General features: G+C 41.4%; 2 protein-coding genes across 4 annotated transcripts in view; both read left to right on the plus strand.

The window, feature by feature from the left end:
* Window positions 1-127: 127 nt before the first annotated feature.
* On the plus strand, window positions 128-5,906 carry dscc1 (DNA replication and sister chromatid cohesion 1). Its single transcript, XM_063214685.1, has 9 exons — window positions 128-418; window positions 670-838; window positions 1,283-1,423; window positions 2,320-2,410; window positions 2,542-2,680; window positions 2,913-2,965; window positions 3,203-3,360; window positions 4,798-4,946; window positions 5,700-5,906. The coding sequence occupies exons 1-9, from the start codon at window positions 249-251 to the stop codon at window positions 5,809-5,811; spliced, it is 1,182 nt and encodes a 393-aa protein (XP_063070755.1). The 5' UTR covers window positions 128-248; the 3' UTR covers window positions 5,812-5,906.
* A 636-nt stretch (window positions 5,907-6,542) lies between these two features.
* The window catches only part of taf2 (TAF2 RNA polymerase II, TATA box binding protein (TBP)-associated factor), a 39,877-nt gene continuing 33,312 nt past the window's right edge, over window positions 6,543-13,107 (plus strand). For all 3 annotated transcript variants that reach the window (XM_063186087.1, XM_063186095.1, XM_063186101.1), the window contains exons 1-6: window positions 6,543-7,017; window positions 7,217-7,271; window positions 7,403-7,563; window positions 7,802-7,920; window positions 8,296-8,437; window positions 9,334-9,565. In XM_063186087.1, the coding sequence (XP_063042157.1) occupies window positions 6,968-7,017; window positions 7,217-7,271; window positions 7,403-7,563; window positions 7,802-7,920; window positions 8,296-8,437; window positions 9,334-9,565 (759 nt within the window). In that variant the 5' untranslated portion in view covers window positions 6,543-6,967. The remainder of the gene's footprint in view (window positions 7,018-7,216; window positions 7,272-7,402; window positions 7,564-7,801; window positions 7,921-8,295; window positions 8,438-9,333; window positions 9,566-13,107) is intronic.

Consider the following 13,107-nt stretch of genomic DNA (forward strand, 5'->3'; position numbering starts at 1 on the left):
ATAAATTATTTTTTAATACTCTTGCCCCCTCTGTTGGATAGAGTGTGTAACGCAAAAGGGAAAGTATCCAATAGTGTCCAATGAGACAACGCCTTGCCAGTTCTCATTGGTTAGAGAAACTGTCATTCACACTTGGATATCCGGCGGCCAATATTGCGGGAAAACTTAAGTGCAGGAAGGACGACGCACGGCCATCATCAGGTGTATGTTTTCGTTGTATTGTACTGGTCAGACTCTCTGTTAACACAATGAGGACGTTAGAAGAGGTACAGGCAACACTTGAGATCGCAAAACTCAAGCCAGAGGATTTGCAGTCCGTTACGCACTGCTTGTCTTTTGGGGAAAACGTGTCGTCGGCGGATTACTGCCTCATGGAGCTGGACGAGACACTTTGTAAACACATTGAAGCTGGGAAGAGGTATGCACTTCACTATAACTACGCGTAATCTATTGAAGGAAAGGAATGGTGAAGCCATATCAACGTTGCATATCATAGTTATTATCATGTAATGACACTGAAATTGCTGTGAGTTATCATCCCTTGTGTGTTTTGAAGTAGTCTTCGACTGTTAGTTATCCAATGCCACTGCGACTGTACTGAAGTCAGGCCAGACTTCTCTAAGCACTGTCGTGAAAAGCTTTAGTAAACACTCACGCATTTGTTTTCAGCCTTGTCATCAGAGGGGACAAAAATGAGCACGCCATTCTGTGCAGTGATGACAAAACGTACGACCTCAAGATAGCAGACACATCCAACTTGCTGCTGTTTGTGCCTGGATGCAAGACAGCTGATCAGATGAAGGACGAGCCAAAGGATTCTCAGCTGGTCCATGCAGAGGTCAGATGTCGTGTGGTGTGGGTGTAGGGTGTGTCATTTTAGGTGTGGATGATGGGGACATGCCCATACCACTTTTGAGATGAACCTAGCTTGTCCCCACCACTTTATTACAAATACAATGCAAAAATTATGGGCAATTTGCCATATTAATGTCCCCACTACTTTCCAAGTCAAGCCAACACCGTTGTTGTTGTTGTTGTTGTGTGTGTGTGTGTGTGTGTGTGAGTGAGAGAGACAGAGACGGACAGACAGACAGAACTCTATATTATATGTTTATTAATGTGTATAGCAGAAAGACTGGATACGACTTAGTGCATAGTTATACCAACCAGTAAGTGCACATGTGCTAATGGTGCTGGTTCATCTTCATTGTATTTCCAAGACTAAAAAGTGTCCACTCGACTGTGCCGTGACGAGTCGACTGTGTTCCTGTAAATCTCTCAGGTGTGGGGCTTCTCCAGCTGCTACTGGGAACTGAAGCTGCAGCGCCCCAAGCTGAAGAAACTGAAGAAGCTTTTGATGGAGCAGCCATATGAGGGCCCACCGCTACGCACAGAAGAACAGCCGCGAGAGCCAGAACAACTGGTAATTACTAGGGCTGTAACGATATTGTATCGAACCGAGAAATCGTGATACACAGACTCACAATACTGTATCGTGATGCAAGAAGGCAGTATCGTGATACGCCCTTTCAAAGTATTGTTGCCCTGCAGTCCAGAAAACGACCACATGATATGAAGTGATAGTGCTTCCAAGCTTCAGATCATCATTATTATATTTAATCTTTTTTAAAAATTAAAAAAAAATATTAGTAGCCTCTTGTTACCTATTCTACCTATAAACTATCACACTTTTTACTCATAATCGAACCGAATCGTGAGTTAAGTGTATCGTTACAGCCCTAGTAATTACCCCCATTGTTGTAACCGACATAATGGTAACCATGTCTACAAAGTATAACTTTACATTTTTTCATCACTTGCCAATTTGGCTTGTAGATGTGAGCTCTTACTAGCCCCACACATAGAGGCGCTATCAGTCAAAGTGGTTTGTACGTTCTCTTTTTTACCAGCCAACTTGAATTTTCACCATCATTTGGCCGTGTTAAGTTAATGCCCTGATGGTAGCGTGAAACAAACAAAAAAACATCCCCACTGTAATATACAGTGGGAACATGTTATACTACTAGGGATACTAAAGATGAACAATGGCCAGCTATCCAGCCTCGGCATACATTGTCTTGTCTTGTTGTATCCTGTTTAGTCAAGTCTTGTCTAATGTCCATGAGAATGACTGGAGCCACGTCAAAGAACATTTTCTGTTTCATGTGTTGCAGGCAATACAATTTTACCTAATCTAAAAATCTACCAATACTATTGCACATTTATTACACTGTATCTAATTGATGTAGCAGAAAGTTTGACTGAACGTTTGAAAACAAAAGTAAGGGGAAGTATGACTTGTTTTTGTTTCTCTCCAAGTACACCTCTGCAGAGCTTCTGGAGAGGATCCAGGCCAGTGAAGAGGAGCTCTTCTCCAGCCTCCAGAAAATTAATGCTTGTGAAATAGATGGTGAGAGCCTTCCCCTTCAATAATTCTTAATCACTCCATATCCCCATCACCTTTTATATACAGATCCTGAAATTGTTTTTTATTTGTTGTCATTTTTGGGCGTATGGTTTAAACATGTGTTTGCTCTGTAGGCTTCTGGAGAATGCTGGATTTCAGTTACGAAATGAAGGTGTTGGGACACATAACTCAGCTAGTGGATTCGGAGTCGTGGTCGCTCACTGAAGTTCCCTTGAGTACCTGTCTTCAGGAACTTGGCTGTCTGGAACCAACGTAAGGAAATTCTATACTTTTTCACAGACACCTGATACACATGGTTTCTTCCAATCTGATCTTTGACTTTGTACTGTAGTGGTATATTTACAAGATATGTGTTGTTCAGAGGTCTTCCAAATATGTTTTATTAGTCTTTTTGTTACGAAGTGATCATTAAAAAATGTATACAGTGTGCCTAAGATTTGATTAGGTCACACTAATCATCATTGTTGTCCCCTCTCTGGTTCAGGGATATGATAGAGCATTGCCTGAACTGTTACGGCAGGCGTTACACCACAGATGGTAAGCCATATTTATCTTTCATCTTTTCTGTTGATTCTGTCCTGCAAATCAGTCTCAAGTAACACTACATTTTAGCAAATGTCACCATGAACATTGTTTCTATTGCTATTTTTTCTATTCCTTAGATTCCACTAGGAGCATTTGTTTTGGTGTGCTAAAAAATGGCAGCGATGAACATTTGTGCTGTGCTAATTGTGTGATTGTTGTGCCCTTTTGTATTTGTTGTGTTATGTTGAGATGGGGAGGTGCATTTCTCTCTGGACGAGGCGAAGATCTGCCGGGCCACTGCTCAGATGATCCTGCAGAACGCTGTCAAGTTCAGCCTGGCCGAGTTCCAGGAGGTCTGGCAGCAGAGCGTTCCAGACGGCATGAAGACCACACTCGACCAGCTCAGGGTGAGGAACACGGCCTTCTTGACCATGACACCCTGCAAACAAAATACAAAACACACACACACACACACACACACACACACACACACACACACACACACACACACACACACACACACACTCGACCAGCTCAGGATGAGGAACACGGCCTTCTTGACCATGACTATACAAATGAAATACAAAACACACACACACACACACACACACACACACACACACACACACACACACGACCAGCTCAGGATGAGGAACACGGCCATCTTGACCATGACTATACAAACTAAATACAAAACACACACACACACACACACACACACACACACACATGGCCAGCTCAGGGTGAGAGACACCGCCTTCTTGACCATGACCCTACAAACAAAATGCAAAGCACATGCATTACATGAAAAATTGTTCTGTATATTTCCTGTGCATTTTGTATCTGCAAGTGTTGTATGCTATGATTATGATTGTAAGTTGCTTTGTTTAAAAGTGTAATGTAATGTAAAGACCTCACCAGACCACCTCAGCGTGAGAGACAGACCTTTCCTAACCTTGACCATGACCATATAAACAAAATAGAAAGCACATACATGAAGTCCTCACTCGAACTGCTCAGGGGGAGAACCCCCCCCCCACACACACACACACACACACACACACGCAAAGTACAAGACATGTTCCATGTTAGTCAATAGCCACTGTCAACAGTCACAGTCAACAACACTTTTTTAATGAGTATAATCCACATAAGGGCACACATTATCTGCAACACAAATGTATCTGTACATCACACAGGAAAACATGGCTAGCATCCCCCACAGTATTTTACAGTCAGTTACATATATTTTAAACACAGTAAGGTACTGATAAAGGAAAGCTCCTTTGTGTTACTTCACAGGTGGTGTTTTTTATGTACATTTATGGTTTGGACTGACAAACTAAAAATGTACCCAGTAGGTCTATAAAATGGGAAATGGAGCAATTATGAATTAATTTAACACTGATGGAATAATTTAAACACTTAGGGTTTTCTTATGCCTTAAGAGATGTAAAAGTTTTTATCTTTTACCTGACATGTTTCAACGGTGTTACTTCCGTCTTCATCAGAATGTGATGTTGATGAGTGACGTGCTTTCAAAATAGCTGATGTTGTTGTGGAGGTGTGACCTCCCTGCCAATAATGACAGGAGAATAATTATTATTGGCAGGGAGGTCACACCTCCACAACAACATCAGCTGTTTTTAAAGCACGTCACTCATCAACATCACAGTGACCCTCTGATGAAGACGGACGTAACACCGTCGAAACATGTCAGGTAAAAGATAAAAACTTTTACATGTCTTAAGGCATAAGAAAACCCTAAGTGTTTGAGTTAAACAGTTAGACATAATGAACTTAATACATACTGATGGAATAATATTTGTTTGTATGTTTTGAAGGGCTTGGCGCTGGTGGACCGTAGCACAGCTACTCACACCATTTCTCTGCTAAGGGTGGAAGATTTACCAGAGGACACGCTGGAGCGCTTCAACTGCCTCTTCAGCATGAGAGAGAAGTGGACAGAGGCAGACATCGCCCCCTATATAGAGTGAGTATAGACCTGTTTAGAAATTATGGCGTCACACTGACTGCGCGCGCATTGTTGGCTCAAACACACACACAGACAGTGCAGACCCTAAAGCGAAAAGTCCTGCCGTCCACAAGCTTGTACGGTTGTAAAAAATAGAGATCCTAAAAGTACACTTGTTATGCTATTCCAAGAGGGAATAGGCTGTCCCAGAAGCATAGGAGATGTTTGTGGTTGCATGAAATTAAACGTAGCCACTGGACTAAGGACACCATCAGGAATGCACGTGTCTGTGGCGCCCACTTCATATCTGAAGTTATCGTGACCATCCATTTTCTTATTTCGAAAAAAAAATCAAAACTCTTGGCTAGTTTCTTTACAAATGTGCGGCACATGGTCAATTCTGCTCCAACAATGCGTGTGCAGACCGATTATGTCACATCTGTGTACAAACAGAAAAGTGGTCTTGACTGATGGCAGTCCTACTGGTATCACAGGCCCTTTTCATGTGACAGCAGACACCTTCAACCTTTAAACTATTCAGTGCCTTGGTGGTAGGCTTAGCTCTATCCACAATGTCTGTGAGTGACATTTTCTGTATAAAAGCCTCAAATTGGCAATTTTTTACCTTGCTTTGCATTGAAATGGAACTTGTTGAAAAGGGCTAACGTAATATTACTTATTACTCAGCTTGATGTTGAGGCTTTTGCACAGTGACATTTTTGTAAGCCATTATGTTGTATCATTTTCTGATTGGACTGTGTATTTTGACAGGGATCTATGTGGAGAAAAGCAGACAACTGGAGCGCTACTTACAAAATATGCACGCTCTTCACTGCAAAACGGCGCTAAAGTGTACAACTCCAGAAGGCCTGTGCAAACCTGAACATACTCCTCTCCACGTCATTAAAATGTTCCATTTTGTGTCGCCATTATGTATATTGTCTGTTTATAATAAAAAACAAAATGTATGAAAATGTGCGCGTGTATTTTGTGTTTGTTTATTATTGGAACCCTAAACGTATTGCAACCCTGATGAAATTTTTTTTTAAGTACCCCGGTGGGTATGTTTGGAAGTCAGAGGCGTGCTCAGTCCCTTTAGAAAGATGAAAAAGGTATTTTTGTGGTGTGGGTGCTCTTCGGCTCAAGGTTCAATGTCAAAAAAGTTGCTTGAAAAGAGAAAAAACTTTTCTTCACCAAGGCACTCCAAAGGGTTTAGTTAAAAATGTCTTTATTATCAGGGCCCTAAATTAACTTTTTTCATGACCAGACAAAATAGCTGGTATATGTTAATCTCATAGCCAAGCAAACCTCACTAATTGATCAAAGTGGTTAGTATATTGGTCTTTTCTACCAGCCAAACTTAAGTATTACCACCGGTTGGCTGGTGTTAATTTAGAGCACTGTTTATTATTATGACATGTCCAGGACTTTAATAGAATTGCCCACGCGTAGCGGTGGGTAGGCTACAAAGCATTATGAAAGTACAAACGAGTTGTGATTAGCCACCACGCCAGTGGAGGGCGACGTACGATTGAAGGAGAAACCGTGCTTCATTCTAAAGTGTTTTCTTTTTGGGCGGGAGGTCAAAGGTTATTGCCAAAATGGCTGCTTGCGATTGGAGGAAGTGTGCATTGTTTTGAGAAGTACATTCAGACAACAACAGTACATTTACTGTATTTGCGGTTTATCTGTCTTCACATGTTATGGCAGGGAGATAAATCATATACTGCTGTGCCGTTGGCTTTGTGAAGAAACGGGGGTTTTAACCTGAGTTCTGCGTGCATATTGGCTCACTACATCACCATCGTGAATGGACCAACCCTCTGACTGGAAACAACGACTGCTGAACTGCCTATGAATGGTTGCATTTTTCTGTGTTATTGCACATGCATGATGCATGCAATATCTTGGCATAGCTATACGAAGAAGAAGTCTCAACACGGATGAGTACAGAACACTCGTGGATTTTGCTGTAGCAGGCGACCCATCTTGTTTACCTATGCGGTGAACGTCGACGTCTGACTGTTTCAACTTCAAAGATGAACAGGAAGAAAGACAAGGGTTTTGAGAGCCCACGACCATATAAATTATAAGTACCAATTCCTTCTTCCATTCACAGACGTGTGTATGTGTGTGTTTTGGTGTGCATGACTTCACGTCTACAGTGCATTGCAAAGTCAGATGTCAACTGTAGTGTTTACACAGTTGTTGTCAATATAGTTCATTACTACTGTTTATAAAACAAATCAGTCCTCAAAATAATCGCTATTTTTCTTTCCCCTCTATACAACCCACCAGGTGGTGTGCATAAACAACATCAACTTCCAAAGGAAGTCTGTGATAGTAAGTCTGACAGTGGGCTCCCCCATACATACACTGACATGACCTGCATTTCCCATCATACAGTTACTTAGTTTTCTGATTAAAGCATTCCATCCTTGCACAAGTCATCTGTTGTTTTGTTTCCTCATTAGGGCTATGTGGAGCTCACTATATTCCCCACTGTTGTGAACCTGAACCGCATCAAACTCAACAGCAAGCAGTGTCGCATATACAGAGTACGGGTCAATGACTTGGAGGCGCCATTCATTTACAATGACCCAACCTTAGAAGTCTGTCACCATGAGTCCAAACAGTAAGTTTGACATCATCCATAATAATATAATGTTCATTCAGACATCATATTAATGTCAATGCTTATCAACTGCACAGGCATTGCGTATTAGTAATATGAGCAGTAGTGGCTGAATACAGGCATAGCTTGTGACAACTGCTGACATTGTTTTTGCTCAATTTCACATACATGACGAGAAGTTGTTATTTAAGTCATCTCTTGCCAATTGTAACACGTTTTTATACCTGTGTCTCTGCAGGAGGAACCTTAATTATTTCTCCAGTGCCTACACGGCCGCCGTGAGTGCTGTGGACCCGGATGCTGGCAATGGAGAGCTGTGCATCAAGGTGCCCTCCGAGCTCTGGAAACAAGGAGACGGTGAGACTTGGATTGAGATACCATAGTATGTCTTGGATGATCGCAATCACAAGCTCTGCCAGGATCCTTTTGGGGAGAAATTGTGAGCACATCATAGCTCATCATAAATGTACCTCTCTCTGGCATATACAATTTTCGGTGTACCCTGGTGTTTGATTCTTTTAATTTTGTCTCCCCTTATATATACTGTAAACTGCATGCATGTGTGATATTATTTATATGTATTATTTATATTTATTATATACAGTACAGAAAAGTGCTTTCAGCTATACATATACAATATATGTGTTTGTCATTATCTGATGCACATGTTTCCTCTGTTATCTGATGCACGTTTCCTCTCTGTTATGTCCTACTGTTATTTTGTGCCATCAGAGATGAAGGTGTTGAAAGTGTACATTGAGTTTTCGCTGGACCAGCCCAAGGGGGGCTTGCACTTCGTCGTGCCCGACGTAGAGGGCAGCATGGCGGAGAGGGGGGCACACATCTTCTCTTTCGGCTACCAGAACTCCACACGGTACAACATGCGACACCCAAGGGCAATAACTGCACAGGCCTACCAGGCCCAGACCCAGGGGCCAACATCAGTCAAGGGGGCCCTGAAGCCCAAGCCTCTATCTTTCCATTCTTATTAAAATCACACTTTTAACAACCATGTTTTCTAGTTTTATCTGGGGACAACCTCCTGAACCCCCAACAACTTAGGGTCTCAAACATATGGCCTAAAACCCTGAATGTTTTTGTGAACTAGCGATACCCTTGGAGGGGGGCCTTTCTTATTTTCTGGCCCAGGGGCCCATGGAGTCATAATCCATCCCTGACGACACTATCCCTGTACATTATTATTGCACTCTCCAGACAGCCTTTATTTACATTTCATGACATAGACTGTATGCAATGACACAGTCATATTGTATACAGTCTATGTTTCATGACCTTGAATTACATTAAATTACACTTAGCAGAGGCCTTTTCTACAACATAACTTAAAACATTCTTTGACTGCTGTTGTTGCTAATGCATATGAGGTGTCAGACTATGTATATTATTCATTCGGTACCTGCCTGGCAAGAGTTTTGTTTAGCTTGGTTTATTGTAGGGCACACTAGGTACAGTAACTGTACATGGTCAGGCAGAGCCCTAATAACAACTCCTTAGTAACAGACACTGTTATAACAAACACAATGCCATGTAGTGTAATATTTTTAGATATTTATCAGTTTATTTAATGGGCACTGTGAACATTCACAAAGATCGTTGTGTGCAAATCATGCAGTAACTACGTACATATCTAACAGATGTAACTCTGTACATTCACAAAGATCGTTGTATGTAAATCATGCAATAGCTGTGAAATGATTGATCTATGTACGTATCTAACCGATGCAATGTTCCCTCTTGCCCCCGATGCAGTTTCTGGTTCCCCTGCGTGGACTCGTACTCGGAGCTGTGCACGTGGAAGCTGGAGTTCACGGTGGATGCCTCCATGGTGGCAGTGTCCTGTGGAGACCTGCTGGAGACCGTCTACACCCACGACATGCGCAAGAAGACCTACCACTACATGCTGCCCATCCCCACCGCCGCCCCCAACATCTCCCTCGCCGTCGGGCCCTTCGAGATCCTCGTCGACCCCTACATGCACGAGGTATGGCATGCCCTCTGCCACATGATGTGCGGTGATGATGACAATATAATGATCTTTCATTCAATAGATATGTCTTTGAATATGCTCATTTATGCAGCTGGTCATTGTTGTCAAAAGAGTTGAAACGTTCTGGAGATTGCCAAGTCTAAAGTTGTGTTAAATGCTTTTCGGCACACAATTTTTCTCTACTTTAACCCATTTTAGCCTGAGCCGTTTTTGGGGAAAGGTGCCCTCTCCCTATTAAAACCTAAATATCAAAGCCTCTGAAGGACCTCAAAACATGAAATAAGTTGCATGTAAAAGCTAGAACCTTAATTTTGCACTAGAATGTGTTCATTCAGCTATAACTTACATACACATTTTAATAAAACAGCTCAAATCTCAAAAATGCCACTCCAGGACACAATGGGTTAATATGCGTTCCCTGTAGAAATATGCTGGAAAGGATGCCCGAAAGTGTACTACATTTTGCATGGCAATATTAGTAATGGTCAGTGGCACTGTACAGTAGGGGTGTGCAAAATAATCGTTGCATCGATGCATCGCGATACTTACTCTCACGATACAATGCATCGATTCATGACAAGGTATCGTGATACTTATTTTCTCAATATACTGCATGGAGTCATGACAATTGATTATTTGATAACAATAAAATTCGATTTGACACGGGTTATTTTGTTCAGTAGAGCATAGGTAATATTTCTGTTGTGATGTAAGCTCTATCCCAGATGATAGAATGCTTAAATAGAATGAACCGACTTAAGAAAGCCACACAGCAACTGACAAATAAGCTGTATTTTACACATTTACTGAAGTAAATATCGCAATGCATCACAGTAGTACATGAATCGCAATGCATCGTGATAGAATCGCATCGTGGCATGTGTATCGTGATGCGCATCGAATCGTGAACCCTTTGCCAATACCCACCCCTACTGTACAGCGTAGAAGTAAGCCTGGTTTTTATGCATTTTCACTTATAATATTCCATTGCAAATGTTGAAATTATGTAATAGTTAGGGTTGGGAATCGATCCAAATTTCCTGGATCGATTCGATTCCGATCCAGAAGGTTGCGATCCGATTTGATCCACGATCCGATGGATTCGATTCAATTCGATATCGATCTTTTGTATTGCTGGGTTGTCACTTTAACCCATTTATGCCTAGAATTCTAAGACCAGCTATAAAAACCTAAATATCTCAGCCTTTGATGCCCACACAAACATGAAATACCTTGGTATGTGAGAAATAAGTGGGAAACTGTGGAAGAGAGCTACAGGATGTGGTTGAGAAAATAGCGCCTATAATGATCTGCAAAAGACCGATCCACAAAGTTGTGAATCGATATTGCCCTTTTGGAACGCAAATCGATATTGGATCGCAATTCGATCTTTTGAACCCAGGCCCAGTAATAGTAGTTGAAAGAGGACTTTTCCTTACATGCTTTTTTCTTGCATTTCTAGTTTACCTTTAAATAGCTATGAGCAAGACCCACCACAGACCCATTGAACTATGTGCTTACAGAGTGTAGTTTATATTTTTTTCAAATCTTTAAACTATAAGGATACTGTTTGTTTTATTACTAAGATTTCAGTTCAGGTATTGTTAGGCTTAGGTGTCTGTTTGGAGAACTAAAGCTGCCTGTTGTTGAAGAGCGTACGTGCTGAGCATCTTACAGCGATGTCTCTGCTTGGGCATTGTGTGAAGTGATAGGACACCTCACAGTCAGTGGACACTGATATTTATTATGGAACACCTGAAAGTAAATAGCCAATGCATTCCAAGCTTGGTTGAACTTTTCCTTGGAAGCACGGAATGCGTATCATGTAACGGAAGCGATTGTGTTCTGTTTAGTTTGCTCCTAATTCACAGAGATGTCTCAATGGAGTGTTCTAGTCTAGAGGATGTCGTAATGGAGAACCCAGCAGGTTACACAGTGTGAACGCTCGGTGTGAGTGTCCTACATAGGCCATCCTCACCTTTGGCTCCAGTTGGCATACAGTACTTTTACCAGAAAGTCGGACAGTATGAGGTTCACATTAGGAGTGAAAACACATTTTTTTGTGTCCATTATAACCAAATGCACTGTGTTCCAAAACAATTCACATAATTTGAAATATGAATGTCTTAACTAGTGATGAATATACAGTACTATACTGTATACTTGTTATGAATATGCTATACTATGTGAACGTCTTAGCTAGTAGGAGAATAATACATAGGGGTCATTTCACGTGAAATCAGACACTTTGGGACCCGACCGACCCGGATTTCGATCATACTTGGTGTGCCTTTTCAGTAGCAAGGTAGCACCCCAGAACTGCATTGGTTTGAATCTGACACTAATATTAAGGGAGAAACAGACTAGGAAAGGTTCACATGTGAGGGTAGGACACTATACATTCAGCCTTGAATATATCAGTCAGTGTTAGTCACAAAAAGATGCCTTTGGTGTTGTTTGAAAGCTCTTTTCTGGCTCTACATAGTACACAATCACCTTGGAATACAACTACTCTCAGAATATGAATTATGATAAATTGAAAAATTAAAAATTGAATATCTAAAAAACTCATATTTTAAAATGGCCAGTTCCTTGTCCAAACGTAGCCGGCAATGTCATGAGCAGCACCTAAAATGCTGGTGTTCGGTTTGTTATTCATTTCAGAGAGAATTTGACTCACAAATATGGCATCATACAGACCACTTACTAATAATATGGTAATACCATAGTAGCATCACATGACAAAACAAAATCAAAACAAAAATGGTCAGTGTCCATGGTCCCAGGTTTCAGAAACTAAGGCAGATGTCCATTTATACATACCAAATGATGATATGTGAATGTTTGAACATTCCTTCTCTGTGTACCTGTGCCATCTTCCCTTTACCGTACTGTAAAGAGATAATCAATGGCTACACTCTCATTTTGTACTCTACCAGTGCATTTGAAGCAACAGCTGTGTCTTTTGTAGATAATGTATAAGTACGTCCCGTTGCAGTTACAGGTTCCACTACCAGAAACACATCCTGATGATCCATGACAAGTCTATCTGGTCTGAAGGGAAAAGTGAAGGATGGAGATGGCCCATGAGGATGCAGGAAGTTCAGTTTCACCTCTCCAGTGCTCGGCATACATTCCTCAGCACATGCTAGCCACCAGTTGCCATCATATACAGCTACAACATACCCTTTGATGCTTGAAAATGTAACACATTCCTTTACTGAGCTCACTCTTTCAACTCTGCCTTCTCTGAATGCTCAAAATGGCCTAACTTCCACTGTGTCCATTGACAATGGGCAGAAGCTGTGTAGTTTTTGAGTACCTGGAATAGTTCTTGCAGATTCAAACCTTTTCAACAAGTTCTCAGCTTCATGATGGTACATATCTGTTGTGGCAAACTGGCAATGGATGTTCTTGACATTATCCTTGACAAATTCAAACAGTTGGTATGGCGTTACAATTTAATTGTCAATAGGACGTTGCAGACTTCCTGCACAATATAAGAACCTTAAAATTACAACAAATTTGTGCCACCA

Source organism: Engraulis encrasicolus, chromosome 2, assembly GCF_034702125.1.
Source record: "Engraulis encrasicolus isolate BLACKSEA-1 chromosome 2, IST_EnEncr_1.0, whole genome shotgun sequence".
NCBI classification, from domain to species: Eukaryota; Metazoa; Chordata; class Actinopteri; order Clupeiformes; family Engraulidae; genus Engraulis; species Engraulis encrasicolus.

What these genes read in the sequence shown, in the direction of transcription:
- dscc1 (XM_063214685.1), top strand. Translation starts at nt 249, where the DNA reads ATGAGGACGTTAGAAGAGGTACAGGCAACACTTGAGATCGCAAAACTC. An exon ending in CTCAGCTGGTCCATGCAGAG is followed by an intron (nt 839 to 1,282) that starts GTCAGATGTCGT and finishes TAAATCTCTCAG; the next exon opens with GTGTGGGGCTTCTCCAGCTG. An exon ending in CTTGGCTGTCTGGAACCAAC is followed by an intron (nt 2,681 to 2,912) that starts GTAAGGAAATTC and finishes TCTCTGGTTCAG; the next exon opens with GGATATGATAGAGCATTGCC.